Source organism: Sus scrofa, chromosome 3 (genome assembly GCF_054392235.1).
Source record: "Sus scrofa isolate SSC_HxYL_T2T_F1_AM1 chromosome 3, Sscrofa_HxYL_maternal_Yorkshire_Landrace_v2.0, whole genome shotgun sequence".
NCBI classification, from domain to species: domain Eukaryota; kingdom Metazoa; phylum Chordata; class Mammalia; order Artiodactyla; family Suidae; genus Sus; species Sus scrofa.
Window position 1 is genome coordinate 16,535,750 of NC_139385.1, and position 16,567 is coordinate 16,552,316.

General features: G+C 54.7%; 1 protein-coding gene across 1 annotated transcript; it reads left to right on the top strand.

The window, feature by feature from the left end:
- The first annotated feature begins 2,127 nt into the window (after positions 1-2,127).
- GUSB (glucuronidase beta) lies at positions 2,128-16,567 on the top strand. Its single transcript, NM_001123121.1, is given in 12 exon segments — positions 2,128-2,340; positions 4,158-4,343; positions 4,646-4,827; positions 5,001-5,143; positions 5,587-5,774; positions 6,140-6,292; positions 6,540-6,718; positions 6,811-6,957; positions 9,524-9,608; positions 11,236-11,412; positions 14,538-14,673; positions 16,398-16,567. Coding segments are annotated over 12 exon segments (1,959 nt in total).

Consider the following 16,567-nt stretch of genomic DNA (forward strand, 5'->3'; position numbering starts at 1 on the left):
GCCCAAAGAAATAGCAAAAAAAAAAAAAAAGACTGTGCTGAGGACTTTGGATTTATCCTCAAGGAGGTGGGGACCTGCTCATTCCTCCTTTCCACCCCCAATGTGGGGTGTCTTGGGGCCCATCTTCGGATTGGTTCTCCACCTGCCCTCATTTCTTTAGTGACCTCATCCATTCTCACTGCTGACCACGTCCACATTTTTCTCTCCAGATCCATAGGTTTGTACAAGGCGGCAGAATTAGGGGGTAAGGAAACTGGCAGATGGAATTTAACAGGGTCTGGTTGTCAGGTTCCTACAATGGGAAACCAAGTTTTACTGGATCTTGACCAAGAAAAAATTTTGACCAGCAGAAAATCAACTTGTACGAAATACATACAGATTGACTTGCAAATGGAAAATCAATTTATTAATTTATAGAAGCAGATCGACGTCTATTTATTTTTTGCCTGTTCGCTTCTTTTAAATACCTGCTTTTTTTTCTGGAAAGTTTCTTTTTTTATTTTTTGGCCTCATCAGCATGTGGAAGTGCCCAGGCCAAGGCATGAACCCACCCTACAGCAGTAACCAGAGCAACAGCAGTGACACCACTGCAGCTTTAACCCGCTGAGCCACCAGTGAACTCCTGCTGTTTTTCTTTTCTTCTTTTTTCCTCTCTCTTATTTCTTTTACAGAAGTGCTCAGGCCAGGGGGACTGAATCCAGGAAGCAGCAGCTGTGGCAGATCCTTTAACCCACGGCTGCCAGGCCAGGAATGGAACCCTGCCTCCTCAGCCACCCAGCCCCTGCAGTCAGATTCTTAACCCACTGTGCCACAGCAGAACTCCCTCCTCTTGTCTCCTTTTGTTTTTTCATTTTTGGTTGCCCCGAGGAATACGGATATCTGGGGCTAGGGATCAGATCTGAGCCTTAGTGAGGACCTAAGCCACAGCTGCGATGATGCTGGATCCTTAATCCACCCTGTCCAGCATGGAATCTGTGACCCAGCGCTCCCAAGACACTGCTGATCCCATTGCGCCACATCAGGAACTCCCCTCCTGCTGTTTTGAAAAGTTTCACTGGTGTCACTCTGATTATAAAAATAATGCATTGTTCACTACAGAAAGTTTCAACAATTCAGAAAATTATGGGGAATAAAATGGAAATCATCTATAACACTGACAATGACACTTCACATTTGTCTCTTTCTATTTCTGTGTGGATATAACTTTAGCAATACTGGGATCAAACTATATATACTTTTGTATCCTACTTTTGTTTATTTTTATATTGTAAGCATCCAGGGGGGGGAAAACCTTTAGACCTTGTCAGTTCTTACAATATATTTATTTTTACTATCCCGGGAAATACTTTGTTTACAATACCAAGGTCCATTAACAGAAGATTGCTTTGGTGACCGTGAAAACTGAGTAAAACGTAATACCTTGAAAATCAGGTAATTGTACGGAACAACTGGATCCAGGCCGCGTTACTAGCATCATAGACGCCCTCTCCTCACATTCTTTAAGTGGCCGCTATGCCGGGTACGGGTCCGCGGCCCCGGTGACCGAAGGTGGAGGTCCAGGGTCAAGGCTAGGGCCGGGCCACCACGCAGGGCAGACGTCACGAGGCATGGTGAGGCCCTCAGGCAGGGCTCAGTCGAGCCCGGGACACTGAGCTTACCAGTGTCCCGCAGGCATAAGCGAGTGGACGTGGCCCAGGTAGGCCTTCTAGACGCAAAGGGCGAACCTGGCCCCCCGGGGTCCGGTTCCAGCGCCTGGTCCGGCCTCCCTGAGCGCAAGCCGGGGAGGGGGAGGGCGGGGGCAGGCAGTGACCCTGCAGACCAGGAGCCGCTAAGCTTCTCTTTTCGGGGCAGGGGCTGGGGCTCGGGCTCCCCGCGGGCCCTCTCCGCGTCGCCGCCCTCGCGCAGGAAGGCGGGCGGGATGCCGCCTCCCGGGCACCGGCCTCTCCGAGGCCTACCCGCCCCGCCCCGCAATCGCCCCGCCCCGCCCCTCAATCGCCTTCAGTCAAGATGGCCCCTCCCGGGCGGGGGAAGGGGGACACGTGACTCACGCCCCGCCCCCGGCCCCGCCTCCCGCGCTTGGGGCTCCGAGCGTGGGGAGGCTGGCAGCTACCTGCCCGCTGGGCAATCATGGTCCGGGGTCCGGCGGGCGCCTGGGCCGTGCTCGGCCCGCTGCTCTGGGGCTGCGGGCTGGCGCTGCTGCAGGGCGGGATGCTCTACCCCCAGGAGAGCCGGTCGCGGGAGCGCAAGGAGTTGAATGGCCTCTGGAGTTTCCGCGCCGACTTCTCCGACAACCGGCGCCAGGGCTTCGAGCAGCAGTGGTACCGGAAGCCGCTGCGGGAGGTGCGAGATGCGGGGACGGGGCACGGGGTCAGAGCAGGGAAACTCCTGGAAGTCAGGTAGGGGTATGGGGCGGCTTCCCATGTGCCCTCGGAACTGCTGGCCAAGAGGAGGTTAAAGGCGAACGGGCTTAGGGGGCTTTGGGTCGGCTCACCGGAGGGACCGGGAAGGAGGAAATGGGTGGGCCCGACGCTGCTGGGGGAAGTGGAACCCGAGCCGTGTCCGCATGGAGCAGGGGCGGGTGGCTGCATAGAAGCAGGAGGGGAGGCTTTGGGTATCTTAGGGCCAGCTCTGCCCTGGCAGGAAGGACCTTGGGTTCCAAGGTTCAGGCAGAGGACGGGGCTTGGCAGCCAGCCAGCCAAGGACCCCCCTCTAGTCTCCCTTAAGACTTGGTTTGAGTGGGGCAAGCCTGTGTGCCCATCTTTCGCTCGCCTTTCTTAGATCCCCTTTTTTAGTCTTTGCCGCCCAGGCTTCATCAGCAGAGGAAGAAAGGGGCGGGGGCTGGGGCCAGGCATGTGCCACACTCACAGTTTCCTCAGCAGAGCAGCTCCGGTACCCCTGCCAGCCTTCCTCCCTGGGGCAGTCGGTTGATCACCTTCCTCTTAGTCAGTCTTGTCTCTTTAGATCCTCTTTACCCCAGACTGGTTGTGGCCCTGGGCGCAACTCTTTCCATGGAGACCTTGGTGCCCTGGGCTCTGCCACCAGAGCTTGGATACAAACCATCTGAGCAGCTGATCTCATCAGCACGGTTATCCACCCCTTCAGCCAATGTGTATTAAGTCCCTGCTATATGGCAGGGCTGGTGCCAGACTCTGGGCATACAGCTGTGAGGGACAGGAGATTCTTGCTGCTTTGGTGGTGGGTTTTTTTGGCCACACCCACAGCATGTGGAAGTTCCTGGGCCAGGGATGGAACTCCAGCCACAGCAGTCCCTGCAGGGACAAGGGGGGGAATCTGTAATCCCCAGGGCCACAGTTCTGTCTTCGTTGATGGTCACATGCCCCACATATGTATGTCCTCAGGAAACTCTTCCCCAGGCTGCTCCCAGACTCACGGAGCTATTTGCCTCACTCCTGCCTTGCCTTCTACCTGAGATGTTCAAAGGTCTGGAGGTTCAAGGATTCCCCGCAGGGCTCAGGTTCACCTAGTTCTGCCAGGGTGTCTGGAGTTCATATCCCATGGGCCCTGGCCCCCAAAGGCCTCCCCTGAGCCCTAAGAGTCCCCCTGCCACTCTCCACACTCTTTTCAGTAGAGCTGATCACCTGACAGCAGAGGCCTTGTTCACTGTTTTATTCTTAGCGTCTAAAACAGCACGTAGGAGTTCCCGTCATGGCTCAGCAGAAACAAATCTGACTAGCATCCATGAGGACGCAGGTTTGATCTCTGGCCTCACTCAGTGGGTTAAGGATCCCGCGGTGCCATGAGCTGTGTGTAGGCCACAGATGCGGCTCAGATCTGGCGTTGCTGTGGCGGTGGTGTAGGCCAGAGGCTCTGATTCGACCTGTAGCCTGGGAACCTCCAAATGCCACAGGTGTAGCCCTAAAAAGACACAATAAAATAATAAAAATAAAACAGCATGTAGTATGTTCTCTATACGCCGTTGAGTGAGCTTGTTCCTGGGTCTACTTCATGGAGTTATGAAAATTAAATGAGTCCCTAAAAGACATGGGTCAGTCACTGACAAAGAAGAGTGGCGGGTGGCCTGGAATCTGGGAGAGGTCGTCTTGTCCAGCCTTCTTCCTACAGGCAAGGCCGCTGGGGGACCTGGCCCCCTAGATTCCTAGGTGGTCTAGACCTGACGCCAGCCCTTGTTTCTGCAGTCGGGCCCTACCCTGGACATGCCGGTTCCCTCCAGCTTCAACGACATAAGCCAGGATGGGCGGCTGCGGAGCTTTATCGGCTGGGTGTGGTATGAACGGGAGGCCATCCTGCCCCAGCGATGGACCCAGGACCTGGGCACCAGAGTGGTGCTGAGGATCAGCAGTGCCCACTACTACGCCATTGTGGTGAGTGCAGCAAGCAGCAGGCGGGGGGCGAGCAGACAGGCACGGCCCCTGGGCACGCATGTGGCTGCCTTGGGGTGCCTGGCTCCCAGCTGTCACGTGACAGCCTGCTTCCTAGGGAGGGGTGGGGGAGGCACTGGGGTTCGTGGCCTGGGTTGGGAGGGTTGCCTCATCTCTCCCCTTGAAGCTCCATTCCTCTCCTGAGGCAGGTGGCAGGATCCTCAGCCCCACCCTGTGCTGCCCTTCTATGTGAGGGGGCACCTGAGACAGCAGGGCCCCCTCCTCATGTCTCCCTGTGTCTGCAGTGGGTGAATGGAGTCCATGTGACAGAGCACGAAGGGGGCCACCTCCCCTTCGAGGCCGACATCAGCAAGCTGGTCCAGACTGGGCCCCTGTCCTCCTGCCGCATCACCATCGCCATCAACAACACGCTGTCCCCCCACACCCTGCCGCCAGGGACCATTCTCTATAAGACGGACACCTCCAAGTGAGCAGCACCTTGTCCCCATCCCCGTCCCCCACTCCCCTCCCTGCCCAATCGTCTCCCCGCCAGGGGCAGGGTGGCCTTAACCAAGGTGGGGCCCTGGCCCTGGGAGGCAAGGGAGGCATGTAAGCTGAGCTCCAAGGACCCAGGGCCAGGCCACTGTCCTCCCACCTTAGGTACCCCAAGGGTTACTTTGTCCAGAACACGAACTTTGACTTCTTCAACTACGCGGGACTGCATCGGCCCGTGCTCCTCTACACCACGCCTACCGCCTACATCGATGACATCACCGTCACCACCGACGTGGACCAGGACACAGGTGAGGCTCCTGCAGGATCTGCCCTCCGCCGGGCCCCACGTGGCTTTGTTCCCTGTTTGGAAAGATCCCCCAGCAGAAGGGCTCTGCCGGCACCTCTTAACTCTCGCAGGTTGCCATCCATTTCAGAAGTTGAAATCCAGCCTGTCTGAGCTGGCAGGGGCCTCAATCACCCGTCTGCCCAGACTTCATGTGGGGAGGAGGTGAGGCCCCATGAGATGTGGGGCTTGCCTGCACCCATAGCTCGGGACACCTGAGAACCCCCTGACCCGTCCCCGCTGTGCCGCCCACCCTCCATCTCCCCACACTGCCGACGGAGCTCAAGAAATAAACAGCAGTTGACTGGGGACTCCTCAGAGTGGTGGCCTCCAGGTGCTCCCATCCGTCTGGTCCCAGGTCACATCCATTCCTCTTCTCTCTTGTCTGCTCTCTCTTGTCTCCTGCAGGACTGGTGAATTACCAGATTTTTGTCCAGGGCAGTGACCACTTCCAGCTGGAAGTGCACCTTCTGGATGAGGAAGGCAGGGTGGTGGCCAAGGGGACGGGGGGCCAGGGCCAGCTGCAGGTGCCCAGTGCCCATCTCTGGTGGCCATACCTGATGCACGAGCGCCCTGCCTACCTGTACTCGTTGGAGGTAATGGCGTCGAGCACTGGGGCTGGGGGAGGCCTTTTGTATCCATCCAGCAGCCCTGGCTTCAGCAGGGGTGCCGGACAGGTGGGTAGGCAGCCGAGGTCCTTTGAGCTTCCGAGCCCATCAGGTGGAAGAGTCCCCTGATTTTTTCAGCTGTTGGTGGGGAGGCCCAGTTTTGAAGACCAAGCCCCAGGGGCAGGATGGGTGAAAGTTCTTCCTGGCTCATGGCAGACGCCTGTGCTGCTGCATTGCTCTGCCTCCAGTCCCGGAGGGGGCTGCTGTGGTTGACAAGGGCCGTCCTGCTGAAGCCTGGGCTGCGTGGCCTCAGGCCATCTGGGACGCCTCACACCAGGGCTTGGCTTCTGCAGGTGAAGCTCACAGCACAGACCTCCGCTGGGCCCCTCTCTGACTTCTACACCCTCCCTGTGGGGATTCGCACCGTGGCTGTCACAGAGAGACAGTTCCTCATCAACGGGAAACCTTTCTATTTCCATGGGGTCAACAAGCACGAGGATGCAGATGTGAGTTGCTCCCCCGCCCCGTCCCTGTGGGGGCTGTTTCTTGCCATCCCCTATCCTTGTCCCCCAAAGAGGCTGAGGGCAGCTCAGAGCAGTTAAGCCAACTGCTCAAAAGCACCGCCTAGGGGGGCCTGGGCTTAGGCAGGGTAGGGGGCTAACAGGGTGATTTTTGAGGGACCCGGCTCTAGAAGGAAGCACATCTTGGACAGGGACAGGGGACAGGGCCTCATTCTGCTCTGCTGTCCCCTAGATCCGAGGCAAGGGCTTTGACTGGTCGCTGCTGGTGAAGGACTTCAACCTGCTCCGCTGGCTGGGCGCCAACGCCTTCCGCACCAGCCACTACCCCTACGCAGAGGAGGTGATGCAGCTCTGTGACCGTTATGGGATCGTGGTCATCGATGAGAGTCCGGGTGTGGGCATCGTGCTGGTGTGAGTGCCCGCCGCCCACACTGCCCAGCGCCCCCCAGCCCGGCAGGGGGTATGTGACTCCCTCCCTCTCCTCCCCCGCCCCCCCCCCGCAGCCAGAGCTTCAGCAACGCGTCTCTGCAGCACCACCTAGAGGTGATGGAGGAGATGGTCCGCAGGGACAAGAACCACCCGGCCGTTGTGATGTGGTCCGTGGCCAATGAGCCTTCTTCCTTCCTGGAACAGGCTGCTTACTACTTCAAGTGAGTGCCCCTGCCTTCCCCAGGTTTGGGTCAGGCAGCCATGGGACCTCAGCCCTTTGGGCCGGCTCAGCCTCGGCTGGCAGCCACAGGAGAGCTGGGCGCGGGGTGGGCCGGGCTGGGCTGGGAGAGGCGCAGTGTCTGCTCCCAGCTCAGGTGGATCCGTACCTGCTCAGCTCAGGAGACCAAATACCCATCCGCCCAGACTGTGATTTCCGTGTCTCCTTTACACAGCTGAAATGAAATCCAGAGTGAACACATAACTTTAAATTAAAAAAAAAAAAAACAAAAACAGTGTCATGGCCTTCCTGACATAAGGGAGCGTCATTTATAAAATAATATGTGAGTGCGTGGGTCTGACTCTGCAGAAGACCCAGTGAAGGGGTCAGGCGTTTGCACCTACATGTGGAATCTCCCTGAAGGCACAGCTACAAAAGCTGATGGGGGGGGCTGGAAAGCATGGCCAGTGTTTCCTGCAGTGCTATGCTTTCCTAAAACACTGAGCCACTCCAGGTAGAGTTCCAAACAAAACTAAATATAGTCATCCCTCGATTTTTATAGTATCTCCATCCCTGGGAAATTCAGTGCGTGCTAAAACTGCACAAAATCCTTTGTGATGCTTCGGGTTCGTCTATAAAGGGGAGTTAAGCTTTATAAAACTGGCTCGTCTAGGCATATAATTATAAACAGCTTTTTCAATGACATGTGTGTCCTAACTATTCTAAAGTTACCCTGTGGGACAGGACCAGGCCGTCTAAAGTTCATGGCCCCATCACTGAAGGCCACTAGCTCCCCCCTCCCCCCAGGCATGGCTATGGAGAAAAACACCCCTTAGGGGCTGTCTCCCCACAGGGGGCTGCTCCCACCTGTCTCAGTTGCTTGGTTCCTTCACTTTCTTATGATCAGGCATTTCACTTACTGTAGAGGCAGCGGAGGTGGTGGAAATACTCCCTGAGGCGGACACCGCGTATTTCCCAGGGTCCCTGAGGAGTGGACCCCCCACCCTATCCCCTTGGGGAAGCACAGGGGTACTGACCCAGGCTGGTGGACAGGAGTTTTGCAGCTCTCTGAGGCTTCTAGAACATGGACCTGAGGTTCCCACTGAGGCTTTTTGGGAGTTGGAGAGGGAGATGCTTGATTTGGGAGCGGTGGAGATGGGGCAGGATATAAGTAGAGCCGCCTGGGCCGGAGGAGCTCGCCTGGGCTTTGAAGCTTCTCAGGTAACAAACGGGCTGTTTCAGACAGTGGGTCTGGGCTTGAGGCTTGGGGGGCGGTGCTCTGGCCTGTGGAGACCACGGCCTTCAAATGAGAAGAGCTGTGATGGGGAGAAGAAAACCCAGCCGTGAGGAAAGAGAGGAGGAAAATAGGCTTAAACAGTGAACGAGGGGAGTTCCTGTTGTGGCTCAGCAGGTTAAGAACCTGATTAGTATCCATGAGGTTGCAGGATGCTCAGTTGGTTAAGGATCCGGTGTTGCGGTGAGCTGTGGTGTAGGTCGCAGACGCGGCTTGGATCCCGCATTGTCGTGGCTGTGGTGTAGGCCGGCGGCTACAGCTCTGATGCGACCCCTAGCCTGGGAATCTCTGTATGCCACAGGTGCGGCCCTAAAAAAGCCAAACAGAACAAACAAGAAACAGTGAAGCAAGGGGACCTGCGCGGGAGGCAGAGCCCTGAGCACAGTCTGGCCCTTCTGTTGGGAAGCCTCCTTTCCAACCTCCTTGGCTAACTGCCATTTCTTCAGAGGCTGCTGACTCTCCGGTCCCAGGACACATCACTGATGTGCCCTGTTCTGTGTCACAGAGCCCCGTGCCTCCCCTCCATCCTTCCTGCCACCGCTTGTGATCTGTAACATGCCTCTGTGCCCATGTCTGTGCCCCCGCCCTCCCCTCAGCTACATGGCTTTTTAATCTCTTGTGAGTGCCCAGCACTCAGCCTGCCTCTTAGCACACGCTTCCTAATTATTTGCAGGGCTTTTTTGTTTGTTTTTTCTTTCTTTTTAGGGCCACATCCACGGCACATGGAAGTTCTGAGACCAGGGGTCCAGTCAGAGTTACAGCTGCTGGCCTACATCACAGCCACAGCAACGTGGGATCTGAGCCACATCTTTGACCTACACCACAGCTCACAGTAACTCTGGATCCCCGACCTACTGAGTGCGGCCAGGGATCGAACCGGCATCCTCATGGATACTAGTCGGATTCATTTCTGCTGAGCCACCATGGCAACTCCCCGGAATTACTTGTTCAGCGAATAGATCCATCATAAGCCCCACCCCATCCCTTCCTGTTTTGAAGAGCTTTGCCAGAGCCTCGGAACCTAGCTTTTGGCAGCGCCCAGACCTCGGCTCCGAGCCTCTCTGACTGACCCCTGGAGGACAGCCTCTCTGGGGGAGGACGAGGATCTGGGGAGAGAGAAAGGCGGGAGGAACAAGTCAGGGAAGGAGCTGTCCAGGGGAACACGTTTGCTTGCAGGCCGGGCGGGGAGCAGGGGGCCTTTTCTGGCCGCAGGATGGGAAGGAGAGGATGCTCCTCCCCAGGCTGACGGCGCCGTGTCTTCTGCTCCCGCGGACAGGATGCTGATCGGCCACACCAAAGCCTTGGACCCCTCCCGGCCCGTGACCTTCGTGACCAGCTCCAGCTATGAAAAAGACCTGGGGGTGAGTCTGGGGTCTCCACGCCACACTCCCCACTCTGTCCTCTTGTCCTGCCCCGATGCTCGAGGACATGCACTGCTGAGGAACCACGAGCAGCCGGGTTTCCACCCTTGGCCTTTAGGTTAAAGGGAACTGCCTGCTGATTGGCCAGGCAGTGCGGCTTCTTAAATCTAAGTAGGCTGGGCACCTGGAGGTCAAGTTCACTCCCCGTCAGTTCAGACTCAGAGGATTGCATGCTCCTCAGTGTAGTTTTATGGCCTCTCGGTTTAATAGGCTCATAAAAGGGCAGAGGTTTAAGGGCGCTTAAAGCTGTCACTGTCCCGTGTTTCTCAAACCTGGTTGGTTGTCGGAACCACACAAGGAAGCCGTCTGCAAGTACAGCTCTCTGGATTCTGAGATTCCAACTCACTAAGCCCAGGGTGGGAATCAGTTTGCCCAAAGCTCCTCCGTGATTCCAGTCATCAGCCAGCTTTGGGAACCGCTGACTCGGTCCAGCCTCTGGGGCTGAGAATCTAAGGGACAGGCTCACATAGCCAGCTGGACCCCACGGCCACCCTCACAGTCCCTGGGCACAGCAGTGCCTCAAACTGTGTTGAGTTGCACTGAAGCTGTAAAAAAACTTAGAAGCCAGAAAATGCTGCTTCCCTGGAGAACTGGGGTCCGTATTCAAAAGTGCTGCAGGGAGAAAAATCGTCTAATGCAAGAGTGGATGAGAAAACACTCCAGGCAGGTTTAAGTCGTGAGCACTGTCACTTTCACATGGACGGGACCGCGTGCAGCCCTGGTATTCCGGTGCCACCTCTTAACAACTCCCTTCAAAGGAGCACAAAGACTGTGGGCAAACACCAGAGTGGCACAGGTGGACCTGGACGTCTCAGGTGGCTTCCCTTCCCCTTCTGGTGGCCCCAGGGAGTCTGTGCGCCTCCTCCCCACCCGCCCGAAGGTTGGCATCTCACCTGATGGGGTATGTGAGCCGTAGTCAGGTGCCCACCCAGAGGCACCGCCTCAGCCTTTGTTCCCCACCTGCATCCTTCCACCATCAGAAAGGTGCCGCAGTCACTCGAGAAAGATGGGCCAGGTTGGTGCCAGGGCAGAGTTTGGAGGTGAGCGTGGGTTCTGGTGACTTTGCTGCTGAGTCCTGAGCACCACGTTGTTCAGACTCACGGCCGTCCTAGCCCGTCACCCGGGTTACCCTCCTAGGAGGGAATTTTCCAGCCACTTTGGGGTTCACAGCACTAGCTCAGGAAGGTGAATCAAGAGGCTTTGTGAAGAGAAAAACTGCCTCCATCCCTCCATTGGGAACGTTTCTCCGGGGCCAGGGCACAGCCAGTGACAGGAGCACCTCCTACAGAGGCATGAAGTCCAGTTGGGATGGGCTCCAGGCTCCCACTGGGGCTGGCACCTGGGCGCCCGCTCTGCCTCACGCGGGCCCGGCTAAAGCCAGGTAGGGGTGCCAGCCCAGAACTAGAAACTTGCCCCATTCAGGTCACTTCTGACTACGTGAGCATCTAAATCATTTTCCGCATCCCCTTCTGGCCGCCTCTGCCAGAAGCAGCCCCCCAGCCCCAGCATGCGGCAAACGCTCTCCTATCACGTCCCGATCCGTGGACACACCTTCCCGCTCTCCTAGGTGCCGTATGTGGACGTGATCTGTGTGAACAGTTACTACTCCTGGTATCATGACTACGGGCACATGGAGGTGATTCAGCTGCAGCTGGCCACCCAGTTTGAGAGGTGGCATGAGGCCTACCAGAAGCCAATTATCCAGAGCGAGTACGGGGCAGAAACCATCATAGGGTTTCACGAGGTAAGGAGTGTAGACCCTTCGGAGTTACTTGTTCCCTCTCTCAGACAGTGATGTCACTCCCTGCCTGGGGCTAGAAAGGTCCCTCACCTCCTCCCCTGCAGCGGACCAGGCTCCCCCTACGCCCTCGATGGGGCCTCTGCCTCACTTGCATGGCCCTCAGGCAGCCTCCGTGTTGGCCTTATTTCCAGACAGCCTCTCACTCGCTGTCTTAACAAATCCAGACCTCAGGGCATCCCGTTAGCGGCTTCCCCTGCCCCCAGGACGAAGCCGTCATCCGCGGTCGGGGCTGTCAGGTCCTCTGCCCTCTGCCAGGTCTTCACCGTCCTCGGCCTTCAGTCCTGGCCCCTGGTCTCTGTTTGCCAGGCTCACTGGCTCGGGCTCTTCTTCTGCCCGGACTACCTGCATTAGCACCGAAACTGCCAGCTCAGTAGATTCTCAGTCCAGGTTCAAACCTCAGCTGAGATGGCCTCTCTCCGGGAGGGCCACCCAGCTGCCCGGCAGAGGAAGCTCTCCGCTGCTTGGCCCGTCTCTGCGTTTCTCCCCGTGCGCTCCCACGATTTGTCTGGCTCTCTGTTTGACCACACCGGGCTCTGGGAGGGAGACTCAGTCCTCTTTGTCGCTGCTTCCCACTCACACATCGGTGTCCGGCACAGAGCAGGTGCTAAATAAGATTTATTAAGGGAATGAGTGAGATCTTGGTGCAAGGTTAATCACTAGTTTGTTTCATTAATTTGTCCTTTTTTTTTTTTTTTTTTTTATGACCACACCCGCAGCATATGGAAGATCTCAGGCCAGAGATTGAATCCGAGGCATAACTGGGACCCGTGTCACAGCTGCAGCAATGCCACATCCTTTTACCCACTGCATCCGGCTGGGATCTCTGCGGCCACCCCAAATTCTTAACCCGCTGCCCCCACATAGGGAACTCCTTGAGGGGATTTTGAACTGTGGATTCTTGAACTCCACCCCAGCCCCGCGACACGTCACCTGTCATAGCTACTGGGATTCCTTGCCGACACACATTTCTTCATTTGCTGCTCCTTAGTCGTTGAACAGTAACCCAAATGGACCATATTATTCTGTCACTCTCTTCAATTCATCTCGCCTGTGCAGAATGCCGTCTCTACAAACTGGCAAAGTAGGGGCAAGTGACTTATGAAGACACAGTACATGCACATTTGTTCTCCCTCTTTGAAAAGGTGACCAACTCTGAATTTTGAGGAAATTTTGGGAGTCCGGGTCAGCACCACCTGATAGAGCTTCTGCTGTGATGGAATGTGCTAGAATTACACTGTCCAGACCAGGAGCCACCAGCCACAGGTGGCTGTTGAGGAGCTGGCAGCTGACGAGCATGACTGAGTTGATGTGGTTTAATGTAGTGTTAAATTTAAACAGCCCCAAGGGGCTGAGTGTTAGACAATGCAAGGTCATTTCCAGTAAAACAAAGTAAGGCAGCGTTCTCACCATGGTGCAGGGGGTTTGGGATCCGGTGCTGCTGCATTTGTAGCTTGGATTCAATCCCTGGCCCGGGACCTTGCATATAAGCTGCGGGTGCAGACATAAAACAAAACAAAAACAAAACACAAAGTAAGGAACTTGACATCTTGCCCTGCCCTCAAATTCAGCTTTGGCAATGGGAACAAAACAGCCCAATTCTACAGCTGGAGCTTCAGCGCATCCTGCATGGTGGCATTTTAATTCTTCTTGTTGGGAAGGGGATCTAAAACCACCTGGGTTTGGTTCTCTCGGAAAGTAAGTGAAAGGGTGCATCCTCAAGCATCTAAGACTGAGCACCCCTCCCCGCTCCTAAGATGAAAACCTTATGCTCCATGACCATCTGAAAGATCCCTGTATCTTAGTAGCTGACACACAGGAACTCTTCACCAGATGCTGAGCGAGGCCACAGATGTGGCCTCTGCTTTTGTTGAGCACAGCCTTCTTCACCTGCCTGGTTTCAGCTGAGCTCCCGCAGGGTGGCTTTCTGTAGCTCCTGCCTCCGTCTGCTCCCCCTGCCAGCCACCCCCTCCTCCCCACCCCCCAGGGCTCTGCAAGTGCCTGATTCACCCTCATTATACTTACAGCTTGTGTCTTGCCAGGTTGTACAACCTGTGAGAGCAGGGACCCCATCTTTCTTGTTTGTCACTTTGTCCCCAATGCCTGCCATATAAGCAGATACGAAGTAATTTTTTTTTTTTTTTTTTTTTTTTGTCTTTTTAGGCCTGCATCTGCAGCATGTGGAGGTTCCCAGGCTAAGGGTTGAAGCAGAGATGTAGCTGCTGACCTATGCCAGAGCCACAGCCACGCAGGATCTGAGCCGAATCTGCGACCTACACCACAGCTCATGGCACCATTGGATCCTTAACCCACTGAGTGAGGCCAGGGATGGAACCTGGGTCTTCGTGGATGCTAGTCAGATTCATTTCCACTGAGCTGCAACGGGAACTCCCTAAGCAATTTTTTATTGACTGGGTGAATGTGCTAAACAGCAGCTGCTTACCCAGATGAGACACAGATGAGTCTGAGTCACACTAGTGCTCAGATTAATGCTGATATTGACGCAAAACTTAAGTTTTAAATTTTATTATCCAGAGACATACTTTTACGCCTAGTGTAGTTCAGCTTTAAGACGGCACCGGGGGAGTTCCAGCTGTGGTGAAGTGGGTTAAGAACCCAAGTGCGATGGCCTGGGTCACTGCAGAGGCACAGCACAGTGGGTTAAAGGATCTGGCATTGCCGCAGGTACAACACAGGTTGCAGCTATGGCTTGGGTTCAGTCCCTGGCCTGGGAACTTCCAGATGCTGAGGGCACGGCCATTAAAAAAAAAAAAAAAAAAAAAAAAAAAGTGCACTGGGGAATAGAGCTGGAAAAGTAAGATAAAGCAAATATGAAGTCTTGTTTGTAATACAGCAGTTACTAATGAGGGTTGTTTTTTGTTTTTTTTTTTACCCTGGGCTACGTCATACCTTGGCTGTGTGTCTACCCCAAAATCAGCCAGTCCTGAGTCACTGTAGCCCACCATGAGGACAGATATTTTGGTCATGGTCACATGAATCGTTATTTTTATCTAACATTTACAGTTCTGCTGGTTCTGACTCCTAGATTCTCTCTTCGCCTTGAATTCCAGGATCCACCTCTCATGTTCAGTGAAGAATACCAGAAAGGCCTGCTACAGCAGTATCATGTGATTCTGGATCAAAAACGCAAAGAATATGTGGTTGGAGAGCTCATCTGGAATTTTGCCGATTTTATGACCGACCAATGTAAGTGGCCGTTTGGTTCGTGGAATGTACCACTTCTCATTTTTTTCACGCTGGCCTTTTAGTTCAGGACATTTTGGTTGTCAGAGCAAGAGGAAACAAGAGCAGGGCAAGCTAATCGGATCGGGGCAGGTGCATAGAGGATTTCCTAGGGAAAGTCGGTGGCAGTTAGCCCGCAGCCATCCCTTGCCTGCTTCCCCAGTCGCTTTATGGTAAACAAGCCAACGGGAGGGCCCACCGTCTCAAGATAGAGATGGCGAGCCTGCCTCTGTCTGTTTCCCTGAGTATGAGGAACGAGTGGACCTGGTACTTGATTTATTCATGGGATACACTTGTTATCCCAGAGTAAGGTACAGAGTGCAAGAAACTTAAGACATTTCAGTCGGTTGGCTATTACTCACTTACAAAAGGTAGGTTCCCTGAATACAGGTGAAGTGTCAGAATGTTTTGAATGGGGGAAGATTTAAAAGCCTTCAGTGTAAACAGAACCTGTACTTTCTCAAGTGGGGATAATGAGGGCTACTTCAGAGACATTCCAAAGGAATCCCATTTCTTTCTACACCTCTAGGTTACGAGCCTCTCGATACACTATAAACTTAGAAGAGCAATCTGGGGACGTGGGAAGGCTTTGGTAGTAGTGGGAATTACATTACTTATGGGGGAAAGACAGGTTTTTGGAAAGTGAACATTGAATTAAAAATCAGAATGGAAAGAGGTAGGAGTTCCCGTCGTGGCGCAATGGTTAACGAATCCGACTAGGAACCATGAGGTTTCAGGTTCGAACCCTGGCCTTGTTCAGTGGGTTAAGGATCCGGCGTTGCCGTGAGCTGTGGTGTAGGTCACAGATGCGGCTTGGATCTCGCGTTGCGGTGGCTCTGGCGTAGGTCGGTGGCTACAGCTCCAATTCGACCCCTAGTCTGGGAACCTCCATATGCCGAGGGAAGTGGCCCTAGAAAAGGCAAAAAGACAAAAAAAAAAAAAAAAAAGAAGAAGAAGAAGAATGGAAAGAGATAAAAGTGAAAAAAGGAAGAGAACACTAGCCTCCACTCTGGTTGGCAAATGAGATTAATGGCTCCTGGAAATACTTGGCGGCAAGTCTAGCTTTGTGTGGGAAGAAATCAGCTGTGTGACCTTGGATAAGGTGAAGTGTAAAGTGGGGCTGACATCCACCACCTCGCAGGCTGACCCAGGGATCCCATTTGATGAGGTCCTTGGCTCCGTGCCTGGCATTTGCTTTTCATGGAAAGAATTATTGCTGTCGAGTGTCTCAGTGGGAAAGACCTACTTTCCATTTAACAGAAGCCGTGGTTTCTCTAGGGGGCGGAGAGAGGGTTTGCTGGGAGCACAGCCTCAACAGGCTGTTGGCGCTCTGCTCCCTTCCCAGCTCCAGCCCCTGCGGAACTGCCACCAGGTCGTCTGCCCGGGAGGACTTTGAAAAATCCACCAGTAGATCCCACTTAGGTGCTTCTGACTCTGGCTCCCGCTGGGAGAGCTGTCTCTTTAGAGAAGCCCAAGCCTTTCTAGGGATAACTCTCTGTCTCAGCCCCCCTCCAGTTACCAGGCAGCTGGGTACCCAAAAAGTTTTCAACCTTATTTTGCAAGTAAAAGATGAGCCAGCACGTCTAAACCGTAAGAGGACAGCTCTGGTTACTGCCCAGCTCGGGCCCAGGCTGGTTCTGATCTGCCCATCAGACATCATCTGAACTGCCTTTTTGCCTTGTTTTCAGCACCTCAGAGGGCCATAGGGAATAGAAAAGGGATCTTCACTCGACAGAGACAACCAAAAAGTGCAGCATTCCTGTTGCGAGAGAGGTACTGGAAACTTGCCAATGAAACCAGGTACCTGCAGTCAGCTGTGATGTCACAGTGTGTGGGAAACAGCCCGTTTACCGTTTAA